This window comes from Heterodontus francisci, chromosome 4 (genome assembly GCF_036365525.1).
Source record: "Heterodontus francisci isolate sHetFra1 chromosome 4, sHetFra1.hap1, whole genome shotgun sequence".
NCBI lineage: Eukaryota > Metazoa > Chordata > Chondrichthyes > Heterodontiformes > Heterodontidae > Heterodontus > Heterodontus francisci.
Genome location: NC_090374.1, coordinates 145,200,919 through 145,223,951, shown reverse-complemented (window position 1 = coordinate 145,223,951; position 23,033 = coordinate 145,200,919). Strand labels below are relative to the sequence as shown.

The window sequence follows — 23,033 nt, the reverse complement described above, 5'->3', positions numbered from 1 at the left end:
GTCATCTCACCACTGTAATTCAGCTCTTGTTTTCTGGACCAAGGCTGCAATCAGGTCTGGAGCTGAGTGGTCCTAGCAGAAGGCAAACTGAGCATCGGTGAGTAAGTACCACTTGGTAGAACTGTTGATGACACCTACCGTCCCTTTACTGGTGATTGGGGGAGTGGGGTGCATTTCTCAAGTTGAGCAATATTCACATTTGATGGCCTTATCTACCTACACTCGCACTTTACAACTGCCTGTGTTGTACCCCTACCTGCAAGTATATGAATCTCATGGTGAGGGGATAGAATTGGAAATATGTTCTGCTTCCCAGCACTGCTGTCCTTGTCTTTGCAAAGCTTAAAAAAAGTCAGCTGTTAAAGTTTTAAAGATATGTGCACAATACATATAATTAGGTGAAGTTTGGGCTTTCACACAAAACTAAAGCATTGTCACTTTTTTTATTACCTGCTTTTCTAAAATACTTGATACTATAATAAACTGTAATATTCTTGACATTTACTGAGTATTGAAATTTAGCAGTGAGGATGGTTGACAATATTGTCCTTTTGAGCGAATATACAGAGAAGTGTGTTAACCTGAACATGATTGAATTACGTTTAAGTGGATTGGCTGAAGTCGTGGTACAATGCTATATTAAAGAAAGAAAGAGGAACTACATTTTCCGGATGAAAACAAAACTTCCCAAGGAAAAAATAATCATTGGAGAATCTCAATCACACTAAAATCAAAAATTTACACACATTAAATTGCTTTTCATAGGACACTGGATTGAGACTTATTCTGTTTTAAATATCCTACTATTTCTGCTTTGTGATTAGCAATTTACAGAAGCTGCTTGATTTCCTGTGGTGTTGCTCACAAGCAGTTAAGAGGAAGTGCTCTCTTCTTATTGAGCAGGGTTAGAGTTAAGCAGGCTAAGAGGAAGGAGAGGTTAAAGGTGAGAAGGGAGGTGGACAAAACTGTGGCAGATGGATTTCAACGCAGTTAAGTGTGGGGTCAACCATTTTGGACCAGAATGGAATTATCCAATTATTTTTTAAATGGTGAAAGCTAGGAACAGTGGAGGCCTAAAGAGATTTAGGGATCCATGTACACAGCTCACGAAAATGTAGCCAGTTACAAAAAATAAGCAAAAAGGCTAACGGAATGTTAGAGTTTATAACTCGAGGGCTAGAATGTAAAGAGGAGGAAGTTTGGCTACAGCTATACAAAGCCCTGGTTAGAACACATCTGGAGTACCCTGTGCAATTCTGGGCACCTCACCTTAGGAAGGATGTATTGCCCTGGAAGGAGTGCAGCACAGATTTACCAGCATGTTTACCAAGGGTTAACCGATGAAGGAAGATTACTATGTATGTTACAAACAACTAATAATAGGTTTGTATTCCCTGGACTATGGAAGCTTAAGGGGTAATTTGATTGAGGTTTTTAGGATTTTGAAAGGAATCAATAGAGTAGACAGAGAGAAACTTTTTCCACTGGTGAGGAGTTTGGACAAGGTTTAGGTGGGGGCCCGAGACTACAAATGGTTAAAAATCGGGACCAGAAAATGGTTGAAAAAAATCAAGAGCACCAAAGCCGTCAAAGTAAAGAGCCAGGCCTTTCAGGAGGGAAGTTCGGAGACACTTCTTCATGCAAGGGGTGGTAGAAGTTTGGAACTCTCTCAGAAAAAGCTGTAGATGCTAGCTTGATGAAGGATTTTAATTTTGAGATCAATAGATTTTTGCTGACGGAGGCACTTAGAAATATGGAGCCAAAGCGGGTGGATGGAGTTAAGTTACAGATCAGCCATAGTCTCATTGAATTGCAGAACAGGCTTTGAAGGGTTGATTGACTTGCTCCTGTTCCTGTGTTCCTATGAGAAGGGTGAAGGCTATAAAACTAATTTATTGGGGAAGGTGCAGGAAATTACCTCAGTAGGAGGAAGGGCATGGGGAGTAGGGGTGATGGAAGTGGTAGGGACTGGCAAAATACCTCAGTTGGGAGGTAAAATGGGGCATTTTCTTTTTACTAGTACCAATTTACCCCATCTTTAGCTGCTCCCAATTTTAGTCCCCTTGATTTTTTTTCAAAAGTTTGCTGGTCCCGATCTTTAACTATTTGTAGTGCCGGGTCCCCACCTGAACTGAAATTTCCTTTAGTCGCTGCTTATAAGGCCAGAGCTGCAAAGAGGGTCGGGCTGGAGGTTGGCCCTCCCTATACACGTATCTCTGGAGATTGGTGTCCAGTGAGATGAGATGTGCTGGCCTCCAGACAGGTGCAAGTCAGCTTCACAGTGAAGGTGGCGGGAAGGATGTCCAAGCCAGAGAAATGGTTATGGTAAAAGTCTCAGAATCCATGATTCAAGATTAAATTAGTATACGTCTAGAATTACAAGGGCTAATGAAGGACAAACAAGATGGATCTCTTAGAGGCAAGTTTGAGAAAATTAATATGATTTTTAAATAAGTAACTAATTGGATAGATAAAGGGAATCCAGTACATGTAATGTATAATTTAACATATAGGGATTTTCGGAAGGGGTTTCATGAGGTGCTTCACAATAGGCTTGTTGGGAAAATTCAGACATGGTATGAGTGGAAGTGTAGCAGAATTTGTAGAAATTTCGTTGACAAACAGGAAGCAGAGAGTTAGGGTAAATGGGTAATAGGAACACTCAGTAGATCTGGCAGCACCTGTGGAGAGAGGAACAGAATTACCATTTCATCAGGGTAAATGGAAATTTCTCAGTCTTTTGAAGGGTTGGAAGCGATGCACCTCAGGCGTCAGGGCTCAGTGCTTATACATGATTTGGACCTGGACTTGTGGACCACAATCTCATAATTTGCTAATGACATAAAAGTAGAGTATTTGGAAAATTGAAAACTGTAAAAGACTTCAGAAAGACAGACAGGTTAGTGGAATGGACAGACAAGTTAGCGACCGGACTGACAGGTGGCAGGTGCAGTTTAATGTTTATTTTTTGTGGGAGTTACTCACTTTGGGAGAAGGAAATAAGTGATGTGTATACATTGACTGGAAAGATGTTGAAGGGTGTGGATGATAGAGGCCACGAGGTTCTGATACATCATTCTCTGAAAGTATGAGTGTAAGTAGATAAAGCCATTGAAAAGGTCAGTAGAATTTTGGTTTTATAAATATGAACTTAATATAGAAGAATAAAAAGAACAATGATGAAAGTATACAAAATCTCAATTAGGCCACAGAGAGCAGTGTGTGTAATTTTGGGCATTCCATTAAGCAAAGGACATTAAAATGTAAATATCAAGAGCATTCAGCATAAATTATTTTTTTTTATTCTTTCATGGGATGTGTGGGTCTCCGGCAGGCCAGTTTTTGTTGCCCTTGAACTTAGTAGCTTGCTAGGCAGTTAAGAGTCAGCCACATTGCTGTGGGTCTGGAGTCACATGTAGGCCAGACCAGGTAAGGACAGCAGATTTCCTTCCCTAAAGGACATTAGTGAACCAGATGAGTTTTTATGACAATTAATTATAGATTTATGACACTATTACAGAGACTAGCTTTCAATTCCAGATTTTTTTTTTCATTAATTGAATTTAAATTTCCCAATTGGTGGGTTTTGAACCCCTGTCACCAGTGCATTAGCCTGAGCCCTTGGGTTATTATTGCATTGACGTTACCACTATGCCACCATCTCCCCTCATCAGAATGATGCCAGGAATAAGAAACTATAGTTGTGAGGTGATATCTGAAATACTTCAATCATTTCTGCTTTAATTGGAAATAATGGAGCAGTAAAGACTAAAGATTCAATGAAAAGTGTTGAAAAAATATAAAAAGACTCTTCCAGTTGTTGAGTTGGTGACGAGTGGCCATCAATTGAAAAAGAGTAAGGAGAGGAGTTTGGGAAAAATTCTTTATATTAAGGGTGTGCTGGAACAGGAATATTTTGCCGCCAGGAGTTGTTGAGGCAGAGACCATTGCACCTCTGAAGGGAAAACTAGAGAAATATTTGAAGCAAAGAAACATGCAAGGCTATGGGGAAAGAGCAGGACAATGGGATTAGTTCTGGATTGCTTTAGCAAAACGCTGGCACAGAGCCAAATGGTTTCCTTCTCTGCCTGCAAACATTTATGGTTGTTTGGATGCTGAAGATCAAAGAAGTTTTGGTATCAGACCCCTTACAAAGGAAGATGTGAACCATATCTGAGAGTAAGTGGGCAACACTTCCCTCAGCAGGTGGGTGCCAGAATTTCCAGTGTGAACCGCATGCAAATTAGGTTTCCTCCCACGTGCCGCACATACTTGAGGAATCAGTTCTGGAGCACACCAGGTGGCACATCAGAATCAAATCCTGTGAATTTTCAAATCCATAGATACAAGCAACTCTGTGTCAATATAGCATTAATTTACAAGTGCAGCATTTAACATTGGAAATTCTTCTCACAGTACTGCCTATAGGTTAAAGAGTATTGCAAGCAAATGCATACACTGTTATAATAAATTATCCCATTGACAGATGTTGACTGCATTTTAAAATGGAATGTGGTAATCCACCACTGATTTTAATATGTAATATATTTTCATGAAGGATAATATTTAAAACCCTAGAAAACCCAAAGATCAAACCGTTTGACTTGAGGTAAACCCATAGAAAGACATATATGCTGATGCTGTACTTAGTAACACTTGGAGGAAGCGCACTCTATGTTCACATTGTCTAAATATTGGCTCACTTAAAAGGGAAGAAAAGCTGAGGGAAGGTACTTTTTGTTCAAAGGACCTGTCATGGTTAATGTAGCAAGCTAATATATACATTTACAAGATTTTTGTTTTATGTTTTTGTAAAAGCTTCAGCTGCTCTTGTGGCAGTTTTTCGGATGCAGCTAACAGCAACCCAAAGACAACTCAGTTAAATTTTGTTATTCATCACTTCACCCCCGCCCCCACACACACCCGGAAGCAACTAACATCCTTGTGGAACCTCACAGCAGCTTGTCTTAGTCAGAGGGCAAAACATTGGGAGTCAAAGCAGCCTTCCACTTTTCCATTACCCAGCACTTTATGCTCTGCCACTATGTGCTAAGTACAAAAAGACTCTGCATAGTTAATTATTGTGTTATTCCATTGTGTCACCAAGTTGCATTCATATAGTTGAGATATTTTAGATGTCACATTCTTTCCATTCTTAATAAAAAATCATTACGAAGGAACAGTTGATATTTCACTAATATCATTACTATTGTACTTGTAAAAGATTTTTCCTTACTCCTCCAAACAAAGTACAGAAATAGTGATATCCAGTTATGTGTAATTTTGTAGTTTAATCAGATGGTTATGATCCAACCAAAGTCAACACTGAGAGGTTGTTTCCCCAGGCTGGGGAATCTAGAACATGGGGGCACGGTCTCAGGATAAGGGGACAATCATTCAGGACTGAGATGAGAAATTCCTTCACTCAGAGGGTTGTGAATCTTTGGAATTGTTGACCCCGGAGGTTTGTGAATGCTCCATCATAGAAGATATTCATGGCTGAGGTTGATTAGATTTTTGATTTCTGAGGGAATCAAAGGATAGATGGAGTTTGCGGGAAAGTGGAGTTGAGGCAGAAGATCAGCCATAATCTTATTGAATGGTGGAGCAGGCTCAAGGGGTTGTTTGGTCTACTCCTGCTCCTATTTCTTATGTTCTTAGTAGCCTAATTGTGGTGAGGTTCATGTTAACTCTTGATCACACATCGCTGTCGGGCAGAGCTGGACAGAACAATTAGATGAAATTGTCCCTAGAGGCCTTCATTCTGAAAATAACTCTGGTTGTCAACTAAGCTGTACAGGGGTGATAAGCAGTTGCTATAACTCACCATATCAAGGAGAAGGTGAATGATTCAACATATTTTCAATTCTGTAGTAAGAGGTGCCTCGTTGTGTAATATTTGACAGAAGCAGACTGTTACTTGGTCTATCCTAGTTTTTAACTACGGTTAAATATGTCTGAAAATATAGTTCGTTCTGAATTCACAGACACTTGTTTGTTTAGCTGAAGAGTTACAAGTTGGTCTGGGCATGGTTGACTTCATACAAAGTCAATTCCTGTATTTCTGCACCAGTGCACTCAGCAGTGATTAGCAATACCTTGAACCAATCTGGTGGCACAGAATCGCAAATCTCAATTATTAGGAACAACATTAATTCACTCATGGCATGACGGTGCTTCTGCTATGACCTCCTTTTTCCTCAACCGAGGATTTCCCCCCACTGTGGTTGACAGGGCCCTCAACCATGTCCGACCCATTCCCCGCACCTCTACCCTCACCCCTTCCCCTCCCTCCCAGAACCATGACAGGGTTCCCCTTGTCCTCACTTTTCACCCCACCAGCCTCCATATCCAAAGGATCATCCTCCGCCATTTCTGCCACCTCCAGCGTGATGCCACTACCAGTCGCATCTTCCCCTCCCTTCCCCTGTCAGCATTCCGAAGGGATCGTTCCCTCCGCGACACCCTGGTCCACTCCTCCATTACCCCCACCACCTCGTTCCCCGTCCCAGGGCACCTTCCCCTGCAATCGCAGGAGGTGTAATACCTGCCCATTTACCTCCTCTCTCCTCACTATCCCAGGCCCCAAACACTCTTTTCAGGTGAAGCAGCGATTTACTTGTACTTCTTTCAATGTAGTATACTGTATTCGCTGCTCACAGTGTGGTCTCCTCTACACTGGGGAGACCAAGCGCAGACTGGGTGACCGCTTTGCGGAACATCTCCACTCAGTCCGCAAGCAGGACCCTGAGCTTCCGGTTGCTTGCCATTTCAACACTCCCCCCTGCTCTCATGCTCACATCTCTGTCCTGGGATTGCTGCAGTGTTCCAGTGAACATCAACGCAAGCTCGAGGAACAGCATCTCATTTACCGATTAGGCACACTACAGCCTGCCGGACTGAACATTGAGTTCAGTAATTTCAGAGCATGACAGCCCCCCATTTTACTTTCATTTTTAGTTATTTTTTCTTTTTCTTTTTTTTAACATTCTTTTTTACATTTTTTACAAACTTTTGTTTTTGCATTTATTTCATTTCATCTTAGTTTGTTCAGTTTGCTTACCCACTGTTTTTTTGCATGTTTGCACTTGCTGCTGTTCAATATTCAGTGTATTTACACCTAATCTGTACTAATGCTTTGTCTTTCAACACACCATTAACATATTGTTTGCCTTTGCTCCGTGACCTTTTGGTCAGCTATGTGGTCTGGTCCAATCTGGACCTCCTTTGTTATCTCTTGCCCCATCCCTACCTCACTTGCTTATAACCTGTGACTTTTCTAATATTTGTCAGTTCCGATGAAGGGTCGCTGACCCGAAACGTTAACTCTGCTTCTCTTTCCACAGATGCTGCCAGACCTGCTGAGTGATTCCAGCATTTTTTGTTTTTGTTTCAGATTTCCAGCATCCGCAGTATTTTGCTTTTATTAATTCACTCATTTTAGTTTGATAAATATAATCCAGTTTGATGCAGGTCAATTTTGAAAAATACATGCATTTCCATTTTGTATGGTTCCTCTTGTTCTGGGGACGAAAATTTGAAACAACCAACGAATCTGGCACCATTCTCCAGACAATATAACATCTAATCCAAAAGACAGCACTTCCCAATAAAGCAGCATCTACATCTTTCATGAATGAACTGTAACCCTGCATGTTGAATTCACTTCCATTTTCTGCATGTGCTATACTTCCACAACCCCTGAGACAACATATTTTCCTTCTATTACATGTTTCTAATTCTGCCATTTTATTCAGTTGCTGATGAGGTGCAATAGAAACATTTTGTGCAATGCTGTTCAACTAGTTCAATTATGCTTATTTCAAGTGATTTTTCCACATATCATGAAGTAACTCTTGCAACAGTTTGACATTTAAAACGTAGTTGTATTGGGTTGTATTTTAGTCTCATGATTTATTTGCATTTGGATCATTATGAGCAATCACATGTTGGAGTCTGGTTTTATCTGGAAATTGGACCCCTACTGGTTTCTAAATGAACCATAATTTAGTTCTTCACTAACTTACCCACAATTTGAGCCTTTGAAAATGTGTTAAGGATGTGGAATGGAGAAAATTGATAATCGACCTGATTGTCTGAATCCTTCCAAAAAAAATGCATTCTACACGTATGGTCTTGTCCATGCAGAGCTTACTGGGGTTTTTTAATAGTGTGGGAAGGTGTTCATGATAAATGATCAGTTACAGTCCAAAATGAACTGCTCCTCGGGTCCTGGGTCAGAGAGCTGGCATAGACTCAATGGGCTGAATAGCCTCTTTCTGTGCCTTAATGGCTCTATGGCTGTGTGTATGCGTGTGTGTGCGTGTGTTGGAGACCATACGCAGAACTGTCTTTTTTATTCATTCACAGGATGTGGACATTGGTGGCAAGGCCAGCATTTATTGTCCATATCTAAATGACCTTCAGGTGGTGGTAGTGAACCACCTTTTGAACCGCTGCAGTCTGTGTGGTGAAGGCACTCCCATAGTGCTGTTAGGTATGAATTCCATGATGTTGGTATACTCTGCTACTATAGTGTACCGTTGTTGGAGGGAGTGAAAGTTGAAGCTGGTGGATGGAGTGCTGATCAGGCAGTTGGATGCTGTCAAGTTTCTTGAGTGTTGTTGGAGCTGCGCTTGTCTAAGCAAGTGGAGAGTATTTCACCCATCTGTATGATAACACTTCAAGTGAATGCTTAGCAGGTGGTTTCCTTGGAAATTTTTAATGTTTATTAAATGTTAATGGCAACATAAACTTTACCATTATGAAAGGGTTTGCTTGGGTAGATATGGCAAAAATGTTTCCATTTGTGGTCAGTCCAAAATTGGTGGCCATTAATTTTTCTTAGAATTTTTTGATGGGATGTGGGCATGGCTGGCAAGGCCAGTATTTATTGGCCACCCCTAATTGCCCTCAAGAAGGTGTAGGTGAGCCGCCTTCTTGAACTAATGCAGTTGTTGTGGTGTAGGTAACTCACAGTGCTGTTAAGTAGTCAGCTCCAGGATTTTGACCGAGTGATCATGAGAGAATGGCAGTATATTTTCAAGTCGGGTTTATGTGTGACTTGCAGGTGGTGGTGGTGTTCCATTGTGCCAGCTGCCCTTGTTCCAAGATGGAACACACTGCTGCTGCTGTGCACCGGTGGTGGAGGGAGTGAATGTTTAAGGTGGTGGATGGGGTGGCAATCAAATGGGCTACTTTTCCTGAATGGTATTGAGCTTTCTGAGTGTTGTTGGAGCTGCACTTATCCAGGCAAGTGGAGGCTATTTCATCACAGACCTGATTTGTGCCTTGTAGGTGGGGACAGACATTTGGGAGTCAGGAGGTGAGTTACTTGCTGCAGAATACCTAGCCTCTGACCTCCTCTTGTACCCACAGTATTTATATGGTTGCTGCGATTAAGTTTCTTATTGATATGAACAAGCGTAAATATGAACATACGAATTAGGAGCAGCAGTAGGCTACTCGGCCTATTCATTAAGATCATGGCTGAACTGATTGTAACCTTAACTCCACATTCCCGTCAACCCCCGATAACCTTTCACCCCCTTGCTTATCAAGAATCTATCTACCTCTGCCTTAAAATTATTTAAAGACTCTGCTTCCACTCCCTTTTGAGGAAGAGAATTCCAAAGACTCACGACCCTCTGAGAGAAGAAAATTCTCCTCATCTCTGTCTGGGCAACCCCTTATTTTTAAACAGTGACCCCTAGTTCTAGAATCTCCCACAAAGGGAAACATCCTTTCCACATTCACCCTGTCAAGACCCCTCAGGATCTTATATGTTTCAATCAAGTCACTGCTAACTCTTCCAAATTCCAGCAGATACAAGCCTAGCCTGTCCAACCTTTCCTCATGAGACAACCCACTCATTCCAGGTATTAGTTTAGTAAAGCTTGTCTGAACTGCTTCCAACGCATTTACATCCTTCCTTAAATAAGGAGACCAGTGCTGTACACAGTACTCCCGATGTGGCCTCACCAATGCCATGTATAACTGAAACATAACCTCCATACTTTTGTATTCAATTCCCCTCGCAATAACTGATAACAATGTATTAGCTTTCCTAATTACTTGCTGAACCTGCATACTAACCTTTTGTGATTCATGCACTAGGACACCCAAATCCCTCTGCAGTCTCTCACCATTTAGATAATATGCTTCTTTTTTATTCTTCCTGACAGAATGGACAATTTCACATTTTTCCACATCATACTCCATTTGCCAGGTCTTTGCCCAGTCACTTAACCTATCTATATCCCTTTGTAGCCTCCTTATATCCTCTTCACAATTTACTTTCCTACCCATCTTTGTGTCATCAGCAAATTTAGCAACCATACCTTCGGTCCCTTCATCTAAGTCATTTACATAAATTGTAAAAAGTTGAGGCCCCAGCATTGATCCCTGTGGCAGACGACTCTTGACATCTTGCCAACCAGAAAATGATCCATTTATGCCTATTCTCTGTTTTCTGTCAGCTAACCAATCTTCTACCCATGCCAATATGTTACCTCCTACACCATGAGCTTTTATTTTCTGCAATAACCTTTGAAGTGGCGCCTTATGAAATGCCTTCTGGAAATCTAAGTACAATACACCCACCGGTTCCCCTTTATCCACAGCATGTGCTACGTCTTCAAAGAAATCCAATAAACTGGTTAAATGTGATTTCCCTTTCACAAACCATGCTGACTCTGCCTGATTACCTTGAATTTTTATAAATGCCCTGCTATACTGTCTTTAATCACAGCTTCTAACATTTTCCCTAAGACAGATGTTAAGCTAACTGGCCTGTAGTTTCCTGCTTACTGTCTCTTTTTCCCTTTTTGAATAAAGGAGTTATATTTGCTATTTTCCAATCTAATGGAACCTTCCCTGAATCTAGGAAATTTTGGAAAATTAAAACCAATGCATCGAATATCTCACTAGCCACTTCTTTTAGGACCCAAGGATGAAGTCCATCAGAACTCGGACTTGTCCAACAATTTGTTCAGTACCACTTCCCTGGTGATTTGTAATTTTCTTGAGTTGGGGAGTCTAGAATCAGGGATCACAATTTCAAAATAAGGGGGAAGCCACTTGGGACAGAGATGAGGAAAAATTTCTTTACTCAGAGGGTTGTGAATCTTTGGAATTCTCTACCCCAGAGGGCTGTGGAAGCTCAGTCATTGAGTATGTTTAAAGCAGAGATTGACAGATTTCTAAATACCAGTGGCATAAAGGGATATGAGGATAGTGTGAGAAAAATGCATTGAAGTGGATGATCAGCCATGATCGTATAGAATGGCGGAGCAGGCTCGATCGGTGGATGGCCTACTCCTGCGTTCCGATGAGAGTGACTGCTCTTGACATCAAGGCAGCATTTGACCAAGTATGGCATCAAGGAGCCTCAGCAAAACTGGAGTCAGTGGGAATCGGGGAAAACTCTCCGCTGGTTGGAGTCATACCTAGCACAAAGGTGGTTGTGGTTGTTGGAGGTCAATCATCTCAGTCCCAGGACATCATTGCAGGAGTTCCTCAGGGTAGTGTCCTAAGCTTAACCATCTTCAGCTGCTTCATCATTGACCTTCCCTCCATCAGAAGGTCAGGAGTGGGGATGTTCGCTGATGACTGCAAAATGTTCACCATTTGCGACTCCTCAGATACTAAAGCAGCCCGCGTCCATCTGCAGCAAGACCAGTACAACATCCAGGCTTGGGCTGATAAGTGGCAAGTAACATTTGCACCACACAAGTGCCAGACAATGACCACCTTAAACAAGAGAGAATCTAACCATCTCCCCATGACGTTCAATGGCATTACCATCGCTGAATCATCTATTGCCAACATTCTCTGGTTCGCCATTGACCGGAAACTGAACTGGAACAGCCATGTAGATGCTGTGGCTACAGGAGCAGGTCAGAGGCTGGGAATTCTGTGGTGAGTAACTCACCTCCTGACTCCCCAAAGACTGTCCACCATCTGCAAGGCAAAAGTCAGGAGCGTGATGGAATACTCTCCATTTGCCTGAATGGGTGCAGCCCCTACAATACTCAAGAAGCTCGACTCCATCCAGGACAAAGCAGCCTGCTTGATTGGCACCCCATTCACCACCTTCAACATTCACTCCCTCCAGCACTGATGCACAGTGACAGCAGTGTGTACTATCTACAAGATGCACTGCACCAACTCACCAAGGTTCTTTTGACAGCACCTTCCAAACCCATGACCTCTACAGAGCAGCAGATGCATGGAAGCGCAACCACCTGCAAGTTTCCCTCCAAGCCACACACCATCCTGACTTGGAACTATATCGCCGTTTCTTCAGTGTCACTGGGTCAAAATCCCGGAACTCCCTTCCTAACAGCACTGTTGGTGTACCTGCACCCCAAGGACTGCAGCGGTTCAAGAAGGCAACTCACCACCGCTTTCTCGAGGGCAATTAGGGATGGGCATATTCAGTGACACCTACATCCCCCGAACGAATAGAAAAAAAATAAGCTTTACACTGTTAAGTTCAGGTTGTATTTAATCTGTTTCACCCTCTGACATCATGCACTGAAGGGCGCGAACCAAAAACATTTCTCACGTGATTGCCATGTGTTTTAACTGTGCTCATTTGGTAGCATTTGCGGCCCGTGAGCCACAAGGTTGTGGCCTCAAGTCCCACCTCAGAGATTTGAGCACTAAAATTAAGGCTGACACTTGAGTGCTGAACAGTTGGACGTACCGTCTTTTGGATGAAACATTAAACTGTCTGCCCTCTGAAGTGGACTTAAAAGATCCCGTGGCACTATTTTGAAGAAGAGCAGGGGTGTTGTCCTCAGTGTCCTGGCCAATATTTATCCTTCAATCAGCATCACAAAAACAGATTATCTGGTCATAATCACATTGCGGTTCTTGTGAGCTTGCTGTGTGCAAATTTGCTGCCTATATTACAACAGTGACGATACTCCAGTGGAACTCCATTGGCTGTAAAGTACTTTGGGATGCCTGTGGTCATGAAAGGTGCTGTGTAAATGCAAGTCTTTTTTCTTTTTTGCCTTTCTTTTGTTCAGTGATTAGGTACAAAGCTCAAATTTTTTGTTTTGCTACTATAGTTCATATTTTTCATTTCATTACTCTCCTTAATTTTTCCCAGCACCACTTGTTCTAGAGGACACCCAGTCTAGAACTGGATAGTAGTGACTTGGTGACTGTGTTTTTTTTTTCTTTCTTATTCCCTCATTTTCCTATTTGTTAGACAGAGGTGAGACTGCCAAAATTGTAATGATTATGATAGGAGGCAGTCACAGACATAAACTGGCATCCAACTGCTCTGCTGAACAGTTTGTTAGAACACTACTATGCTTCACTTCCTCAAGAACACTGAGGCTGAGAGAACCATAGTAACTTGGAGATCAAGTGTATAGTCTTTTGATGTAGTATTTAAACAAGATTGTTATCATTATGGTAACTGTTTGTTTGTAAAACAGAGACTGTGAATGCTCCACTACATTGATTTGTTATTTAATGAATGATGGAAAATACTGGTTTGGCTTCTGACATCTTCACAAGGCCATAGTAATTCTTGAAAGCAGCAGTGAAAGAAGTTGCTTCGCTATCGTGTTGTTGAGAAATAGGTTCTTTCAGAAGTGATAACTTTTGTTTCAACTGATACCAGATTATGGACTTCCATGTAAACTTTCAGGATCATTAGATTCCTTCATCAGGCAGCGCAAAGATCGGAAAAAGGAACAAAAAAAATGACAGAGATGAAAACATCTCAGTGACAGGAAATTGGTTGATTGTGTTGGTGCTATTTTAAATGATCAGTGATAAAATTTTAACAATTTTTGATGCAATTAGACTTGCTGACCTTCTTGTCTAAATTGCTTTCATGTGAATGAATGGTAAAAGTAGCTCCTAAAAAGGAGACTCTTACCAAAGAGCCAAAGGCTCTGAATCTATTAAAATATAAAAATCATGATTGTTGTCTGGGGGCTTGTTGTGCCTTAACTCCTAGATTATCGAGTGCTGCTGGTTAGTCAAATTAAGATGTACAAGTAAAGGCAGAATAAATGCTGCAACCTTTTTAGTATTTTATGACATCTAGTTACCAAAATGCACATCAAGATTAGTGTAGAAACTTTGGCTTTAAAATAACAAATTGCATGATCGCTGACCTGGAGTCAGGATAAAGGGATATATTTTTCTTTATTAATGTTAGCAAAAAGTTTTGCATGTTTTTAATGTGGGTTTCATTTTCTAACATTAATGAACAGAGGAATATACCCCAGAAATAAGGAAAGCCATGTTGTCAAACTGTATTTAGATACATTGCTTTGTGATACCTACTTTATTTTTGGTCCTTTTGTTCACATCCCACTTTAGCTTTTTTTCCAGCTCTTCAGTTCATCCATCTCCTTCACTCAACTCTCTGGCTAATAAGGCAGATCGGTGACTTGCTACCAGGCATGTGTAAAATGATAAACATGAGCCACCCATTGAGACTTTTCCTTGGTATTCATCCTTTGTGTATGTTCCTGCAGACAGGATAAATTCAACAGTGAAGGATGAAAGCATAGGTGTAGTCTTTTAATTAAACTGTTGCGGTCAATTACTGCCAGTGGTATAACTGCAAGTTCATTATTGGAGTTTGACTATACTTTTGAGTTAGTGGTTTTATAGGTCAGTTTTTATTTTTGTCTTTGGTATTGGCGGAAACAATTTAAACCATGGGTTATTAATGCATTAGTTCCAACGGATATTGGACAGGAAAAGTTAGGAGCAAAATGTTAAAGTTATTAGGGGCATCAATAGCATACTAATTTAGATGCTGTCTCCAGTTCTGGATGCTGTTCAAAATGGACATCCTTTATGTTCTGCATATATCCACGAGGAAGAACAACAATTTTCAACTATTTGTCACTTTTAACCGAAAAAAGACTCCAGGCACTTGACAGAGAAAAGTTAAAAAAAAAGGAGCAGAGAGTGAATCATCGTGCGAGAGTTCTGAAGTGGGAAGGGCAGTAGAGAGATAAAGGGTTTTAGCGGGGGTGTTCTCGAGATTAGGGATGGAGCAGCTGATTGCTCTCCTGCCAATAATGGGGCAAAGGCAATGAAGGATCCTTAAAAGGCCAGAAGCCAAGGACTGTAAGACATAGGAGGGTTTATAATCCTGGAGAAGGTTGCCAGGTGAAATAAGAACATAAGAAATAGGAGTAGGCCATTCAGCCCCTCAAGTATGCCTCGCCATTCAATTAGATCATGGCTGATCTGCCCCAGACGTCAACTCCTCTTTCGTGTCAGCTCCTCATAGCCCTCAAATCCCCAATATTTCAACAATCTATCTACCTCCTCTTTAAATATTTTCAGTGATCTAGCCTCCACAACTCTCTGGGGTAGAGAATTCCAGACATTCACTACCCTCTGAGAGAAGAAATTCCTTTGCATCTCAGTTTTAAATGAGTGCCCCCTTATTTTGTAACTATGTCCCTTAGTTTGAGATTCCCCCACTAGTGAAAACATCTCAACATCTACCCTATCATGCCCCCTCAGAATCTTGTATGTTACAATAAGATCACCCCTCATTCTTCTAAACTCTAGTGATTAAAGGCCTAACCTGTTTAGCTTTTCTTGATAAGTCAACCCCTTCATTCCCGGAATCAGCCTAGTGAATCTCTTTTGAACTGCCTCCAATGCCAGTATATCCTTTCTTAAAATCGGGGACCCAGACTGTACACAGTACTGGGTGCGGCCTCACCAACACCCTGTACAGTTGTAACAAGACTTCCCTATTTTTAAACTCCAACACCCTAGCAATAAAGGCCAAAATTCCATTTGCCTTCTTAATTACTTGCTGCACCTGCAGGCTAACCTTTTGCATTTCATGCACAAGAACACCCAGATCCCTCTGTGCTGCACTTTATTGGAGTCTCTCTCCATTTATATAATCTGCCTTTTGATTCTTCCTAACAAAGTGCATGACCTCACACTTTCCTACATTAAACTCCATCTGCCATGTTTTTGCCCACTCACTCAACCCATCTATATCCCCTTGCAGATTCCTTGTCCTCATCACAACTTGCCTTCCCACCTATTTTTGTATCGTCAGCAAATTTGGATATTTTGCACTCTGCCCCCTCCGCCAAGTCATTAATATAGATAGTAAATAATTGAAGCCCTAGAACTGATCCTTGTGGCATTCTACTAGTTACGTCTTTCCAACCTGAAAACAACCCATTAATCCCGACACTCTGTTTTCTGTGAGTTAACCAATCCTCAATCCGTGCTAATACATTACCCCGATACCGTGAGCTCCTATCTTGTGGAATAATCTTTTATGTGGCACCTTATCGAATGCCTTCTGGAAATCTAAATACACTACATCTACCGGTTCCCCTTTATCAGCTCTGCTTGTTATATCCTCAAATAACTCGAGCAAGTTTATCAAACATGATTTCCCTTTCACAAAACCATGTTGACTCTGTTTGATTGCGTTAAACTTTTCTAAATGTCCTGCTATTTCTTCCTTAATAATGGACTCCAGCATTTTCCCAACAACCATAGTTCAGCTGACTGGCTTATAGTTTCCTGCTTTTTGTCTCCCTCCCTTCTCGAACAGGGGCATCACATTAGTAGTTTTCCAATCCGCTGGGACCCCCCCGGAGTGCAGTGAGTTCTGGAATATTTCGACCACTGCCTCCACTATCTCGGCAGCCACTTCCTTTAAAACCCTTGAATGTAGGCCATCAGGTCCTGGCAACTTGTCTGCCTTTAATCCCATTAGTTTGTCAGATACTTTGTCCCTCGTGATAGAGACTGTTACAAGATCTTTCCTCCCATTCACTCCTTGCTTATCTGATACCTGTGGGATGTTTTTAGTGTCCTCCACCGTGAAGACCGATGCAAAATATTGGTTTAAATTATCTGCAATTTCCCTGTTCCCTGTTATCAATTCTCCAGTTGCATTCTCCAAGGGTCCCACACTTAGTTCAGCTACTCTCTTTTCATATACCTGAAGAAGCTCTTGCTGTTTGTTTTTATATTTCTTGCCAATTGACTTTCATAATCAGTTTCCTCCCTCTTCATTGGTTTTTTAGTCATCCGCTGCTTGTTCCTAAAAAAAAAAATTCCCAATCCTCTGACCTGCCACTGGTTTTCGCCATTTTGTATGCCTTAGTTTTTGATTGGATACTCTCTCTTTGACTGCCTTTGTTAACCACGGGTGGTTCATCCTTCTCATCGAGTCCTTCTTTTTGACCGGGATAAATCTTTGCTGAACGTTATGAAATATCTGCTTAAGTGTCTGCCACTGCTCATCCACTGACCTTCCCCCTTCATCTATTTTCCCAGCCTGCTTTAGACAACTCTTTCTTCATACCTCCGTAATTGCCCTTAAGTTGAGGACACTGCTTTGAGACCCAAGTTGCTCACCCTCAAACTGAATTTGAAATTTTACTATGTTGTGATCACTCCCCCTAGAGGATCCTTCACTACGATATCTCTTATTAATCCTACCTCATTACACATTACTGGATCTAATAGCCTGGGTTCTGCAACGTATTGCTCTAAGTAACAATCCCTGATGCGCTCTACAAATTCGTCTTCCATGTTACCTCTGCCAATCTGATTTGTCCAGTCAATATGCAGATTAAAATCACCCTTCTTACATGCCTCCATTATTTCCTGATTTATACTTTGTCCTACAGTGAGGCAACTCCTCGGGGGCCTATAGATGACTCCCACACGTGACTTCTTCCTGTTGCTATTCCTTATTTCCACCCAAACTGATTCCTCACCACGATCTATTGCACCTATATAACTACTCACCACCGCTCTGATACCTTTCTTTATTAACAAAGCTACCCCACCTCCTTTTCTTTTGCCAATTTTTCTGGAACATTGAATACCCTCGAATATTGAGTTCCCAGTCTTGGTCAGCCTGCAAATACGTCTCTGTAATAGCTATCAAGTCATTTTCATTGAATTCTGTTTGTGCCGTCACCTCATCTATCTTGTTACAAATGCTGCGTGCATTCAGATAAAGAGCCTTAAGCTTTGACTTTTTAACCATTATTACTCATTCTGGTTCTAATTTCTGCTGCACTCTTCTGCCGCTTCCTGTCACACTTTGATTACCATTTGCCTCTTCACTACCCTGCACCTCTGCTCTCTCGTTTCTTTTTGATTTATTTAAACTTCCCTTCAATTGAACCCTCCCCGTCACTAATTAGTTTAAAGTCCTATCTGCAACCCCAGTTATACGATTTGCCAGGACACTGATCCCAGCATGGTTCAGATGAAGCTCTCTCCTTCCCTAGTACTGGTACCAGTGCCCCATGAATCGAACCCATTTCTCCCACATCAATCTTTGAGCCACGTTTAACTCTCTAATCTTATTTTCCTCACGTGTTGCTAAGAAAGGAAGCTTCCTTTCAGAAAGGAAATCTTTTTCCTCCCACCCTTCTGTCATGGAGCCCTTACCATGGACTTCACTCCCGTGTGTGTCCTTGTGGCATAAGTAGAAGCAGAACAGGAGGAAGAGGAAATGAAAGAAGCACCTTGGATAACACTGCATTAAACTAACTACTAGGTACTCTTCCTCCGGAGCATACATATCATGCTGCTCCCTCAAGAATATCAGAAATGATCTGCTTGAGGAGTTATAGAAGGAACTATGTGTCGTGTTCTAAGCTGACATCCAAGCGTCAAATCAAACACAGAAGTCAAACAAAGAACAGACTTAGTTCAGATCAGTGCACCATATCAAAAGTGATTTTGCTGTGCATGTACAGACTTGAACAGTTGTTTCTTTCGTTTAATATCACCATACCTATGCCAGATGCCATCTCCATAATCTGGTGCTGTGCTGAGGGTTTGGGGTTCCCCGTGCTGTGGTGCCATGAGTCTCTTAGAACTTGTTTCAGGGCTTTTAAAACCTGGAAGTATGCTTAGTAGACTAAATCACCACTGTAGGCAGCCTAGACCTGTATTTTGATTCCTGCGTGTATGACATCTGAGAGGGTCTGGCTAAGAAAGTCACAATAACTGTCATTAGGAGAGATGATGGCAGCATAGGTCAGATTCTAGCTACACCACTTGTGTCGGTTCTGGATTTGAAGCTCTAATTTTAACTTCAAGTGCCAGGGAATACGGCATGTGCGGGATGACACATGGTTTACAACCCATCCAATTTTTCAGCTTCATTAGCGTATGTAAAATCAGATCAGGTGTAAATCAGGTGATCCATTTGCACCCCTAATCTTGCCAGCAACAGTAGGTGAAAATCGGGGCTTGTTACGACTGGTTGGAGGATGGATCTGCTGGTATAACTTACAACCTGCAGACCCTGAGAGACACCATCCCAAATCTCAGAAGCCTGTCTCCAAATAGTAATTTGAAGACCAGTGGTCAGAGCATCTGCTTTGATGCAGTGACTGCTGCAAGGCCTTTCTGTCAGGGTATAAATGCATAACTTCATGATTCCAACACATTTTAGGTAGCACTGCATTGTGTCAAAGCCTTGGATATTGGCACTGGACTTGGGCCAACTTTCCTAGGTCCTCTGAAATGTTCCTAAGTGCCTCCATGTGACCATGGTGCTTAACCTCTATCCTTTTTTTAGAGCTGCACCTCAAATCTAATTCTGACAGTTAAGGAGCCAAAGCTGACTTTAGTGGAAATTTTATTCCCCAAAGTCAGATCCCCCTTTCACCTTTGACCCCTCCAGCACTGTGATGGTAGCGAATGAGCAGTGTCACGCACATAAAGAGACTACGAGGAAAGGTCCTGGGAAGCAGGTAATTTAATGTGGCTGCTCTGGGGAGGTTGTTTTAAAAAAAAAAAAGAAGGAAGTACTTGCATTTTTATGGTGCCTTTTGTGACCTCAGGATGATCCAAAGCACTTCACAGCCAATGAAATACTTTTGAAATGTAATCACTAATGTAAGATAAAGTGACAGCCAATTTGCCTCTGCCTCGTCTTCAGAAATTTTGTGATCCTTAACCTTACTGCTGACCATTTTGAATCTGTTGGAAGCTTAACTCCCATCCCATCTCATTCCTTCCCCGGTTCTCTTTCTGCTTAAGTTAACTGACCTCGTCATTTATGGTGGGGTCATGGCAGGCGAAATTTTCACCGCGTTTCCCTTCTCGCAGCACAGTAGCCGCATTGGGGGTTTTTGGACCTCAGTTATCTGCTTGAAGTGATCCCACCTTAAGATGACTGAAAGGTTAGGCCTAATATTTTGAAAGATTTTTTCAGCAGTACCCAAGAAATACTCTGAGGCAAGGACAGATCCAGAATCAACTGTAGAGGTATTAATGGGGTTCTTGTGTTCTTTAAACATCACTTTTATATTTTATTTTTAATTGGAACCATTCTTTCTTCCATCGCCTGGGCGACCTATGGTGGTCAAAGATAAAAATGAGTAATCACTTGACAATTTTAGGTCAACTTGCTATGTAGAACACTGGAAATATATAAGTGCATGTAGTCAAATTTTAGTTTAAAAATGAGTTAATATGGTGAACTAATGTTGTATTTTCTCTCTAGGTAAGGCCAGAAAGAAAAAATGACTATGAAAGTGATGAGATGGAAATGGATGCTGAAGAAGAAGAGAAGGAAGAAGATCTTTCAGTCCCAGGTGCATCATACATGAAGCTGCTTTTAATGACCCCTCTTCCTGTGTTCTCTGGTATGTTCTGAGGCTGGTAACTATTTTATCTCAAAATTAAGCAGCAACGTTGACCTGCAGTTAAAGAACAATGTTTTTCTTTTTTAAAAATCATGTTTAAAACATTGATTCTTTTAGATAAGCTTCACAAAAAGACATTTTTTTTGTATCAGTCAGACCTCTTTTGAATATGGAGGTTCAGAATTTATGAATATTGCGTGAGGTCATGATAGTGCGCTATTAATTGAAGTTAACTGCAGGCAATATAGGGAAGTGCTCTGAACAGTGCAGTACTGAGGAACCTCCAAGTGAGCAATCCATATGCTGACCATTTATTCAACTATCTGGGCTATTCATTTATGCAATTTAACAGAAATACCAGCCCTCCAGATGTGCTATAGCCGTTCAACAAACCCTTATGATGTGTTCTAAAAACAGAAAATGCTGAAAATACTCAGCAGCTCAGACAGCATCTGTGGAGAGAGAAACAGAGTTAACATATCAGGTCAATGACCTTGCGCCAAAATTGGAAGAAGTTAGAGATTTACTTGGTTTTTACGCAAGTACAGAACCAGGGAAAAGGCAAAATGGCAGGGATTTTGGAATGGCAAAAGGGATGATGGTGCAAGGCAAAAGGGGATTGTAAAGAAACAAAAGAGGGGCTCAGATGTGTTGCTGCCTTCCCCAGCATGTTCTTTGAACCCTGTATCAGGAGAATATCATTGCTAACCAAACAGTTAAGATTACATCAGAGCAGGAGTTTGCCTAAGTAGACTGGTGCCGCCATTCCCATTTAATCTAAGTTATTGTCAACATTTGATTGGAAATGTTAGGCAGTACAAAACAACAGATAATATTGCGATTCATTTAACCAGACTGTCTAGTTCATTAAAGTAAACTGTGGAGTCATAAGAAAAGGATTTACACTCTGAGATTTAATTCATTTAACTGGTTATTCAGTTATTAGTATTCACTTAAGTTGTCTTTACTGTACTCGAAAAGCTTTTAATTTCTATTCAATACTTTATTTTTTAAAGTTTGTCAAATACAGAAAACTGGAGCTGTGTTAGTTAAGGAGACTCCAAATTTAAAGTAATGTCAATAGATTCCATCTCTAATCAGAGGTTAAAAGGGCTTATTTTAATGCAAATCAGAATTTTCCAGTAGTTTTTAAAGAAATGTGCTTATACAAAGGACACAATTGTACATAGCTTTACATAATGGTGCAGGTGTGCATATGCTTTACATTGCATTTATAGGAGCAAACATGCATGCACTGAGTCTGTTAATTGCTCATTTTTGTGCAGTAGTATTACATGGTTCAAGATCAAGATGGCCATGGTGAGGGAGTGTGGCAGATAGGTAGAGGTGCACAGCTGATCATCTGCTTTTTCTGGTGGTGTTATTCGATTAGGTCATTAATGTTGATTGTTGATTTGGAGGGGTGAATTGTGCAGTAGCTGAGAGGAATTTTGTCACTTAATACAACACTAATAACTTGCATTGATATAGAGCATTTAACTTAGAAAAATGTCCCAAGGCACTAGGTATCTTTGTCCAGAAAGCCAATCCTGACAATACCCTTCATCACACTGACATTTGTGTCATAGCAGCCCAACTCATATGTTTGTACTGGGGTTTTGCCATTGCAGGGGCAGTGCATCTTATTGCCATTAAGAGTGAGAATTTTGCTAATCTGTCATCTCAGGGCATCCTCAAATCCATAGACAGAAGATTACATCTTAGAGGATCTAAGTGCTGGTTGTGACCTTTGTGGTGCCCCAGTGCGCTTCCTAAAATGATTATATTCGAGAACAGTACCAGAAGTTGTGGAAGAGCATGCAATCTGGCCTCAGCCTCTCTACTAATCTTCTCATCAGGAGGTGTGGAATTAATATTTAGAGGACTAGAATACTAAGGGGTCGAAGTTATGCTACAGCTGTACAAAGCCCTGGTTAGACCACATCTGGAGTTTTATGTTCAGTTCCAGGCAGCACATCTTAGGAAGGATATATTGGCCTTGGAGGTAGTGCAGCGCAGATTCACCAGGAGGATACCTGGACTCCAAGTGTTAAGTTATGAGGAGCGATTACACAAACTAGTGATGTATTCCCTGGAATTTAGAAGGTTAATGGATGATTTGATCAAAGTTTTCAAAACATTAAGAGGAACTGATGGGGTTGATAGAAACTATTTCCGCTGCTTGGGGAGTCTAGGGTGAGGAAGCATGGTCTATAAATTAGATCTAGACCTTTCAGGAGTGAAATTAGCAAATTTGGAGTGAGTTTGGAACTCACTTCTGCAAAGAACAACTAATGCTTGGTCGATTGTCAATTTTATGGCTGAGATTGATTAGGTTTTGTTAACCAAAGGTATTAAGGGACATAAGGAAAA

General features: G+C 41.2%; 1 protein-coding gene across 12 annotated transcripts in view; it reads left to right on the top strand.

Moving 5' to 3' along the window:
* Window positions 1-23,033, top strand: part of focad (focadhesin) — a 268,225-nt gene that overhangs the window by 129,894 nt on the left and 115,298 nt on the right. For all 12 annotated transcript variants that reach the window (XM_068030258.1, XM_068030260.1, XM_068030265.1 and 9 more), the window contains one exon: window positions 20,519-20,660. In XM_068030258.1, the coding sequence (XP_067886359.1) occupies window positions 20,519-20,660 (142 nt within the window). The remainder of the gene's footprint in view (window positions 1-20,518; window positions 20,661-23,033) is intronic.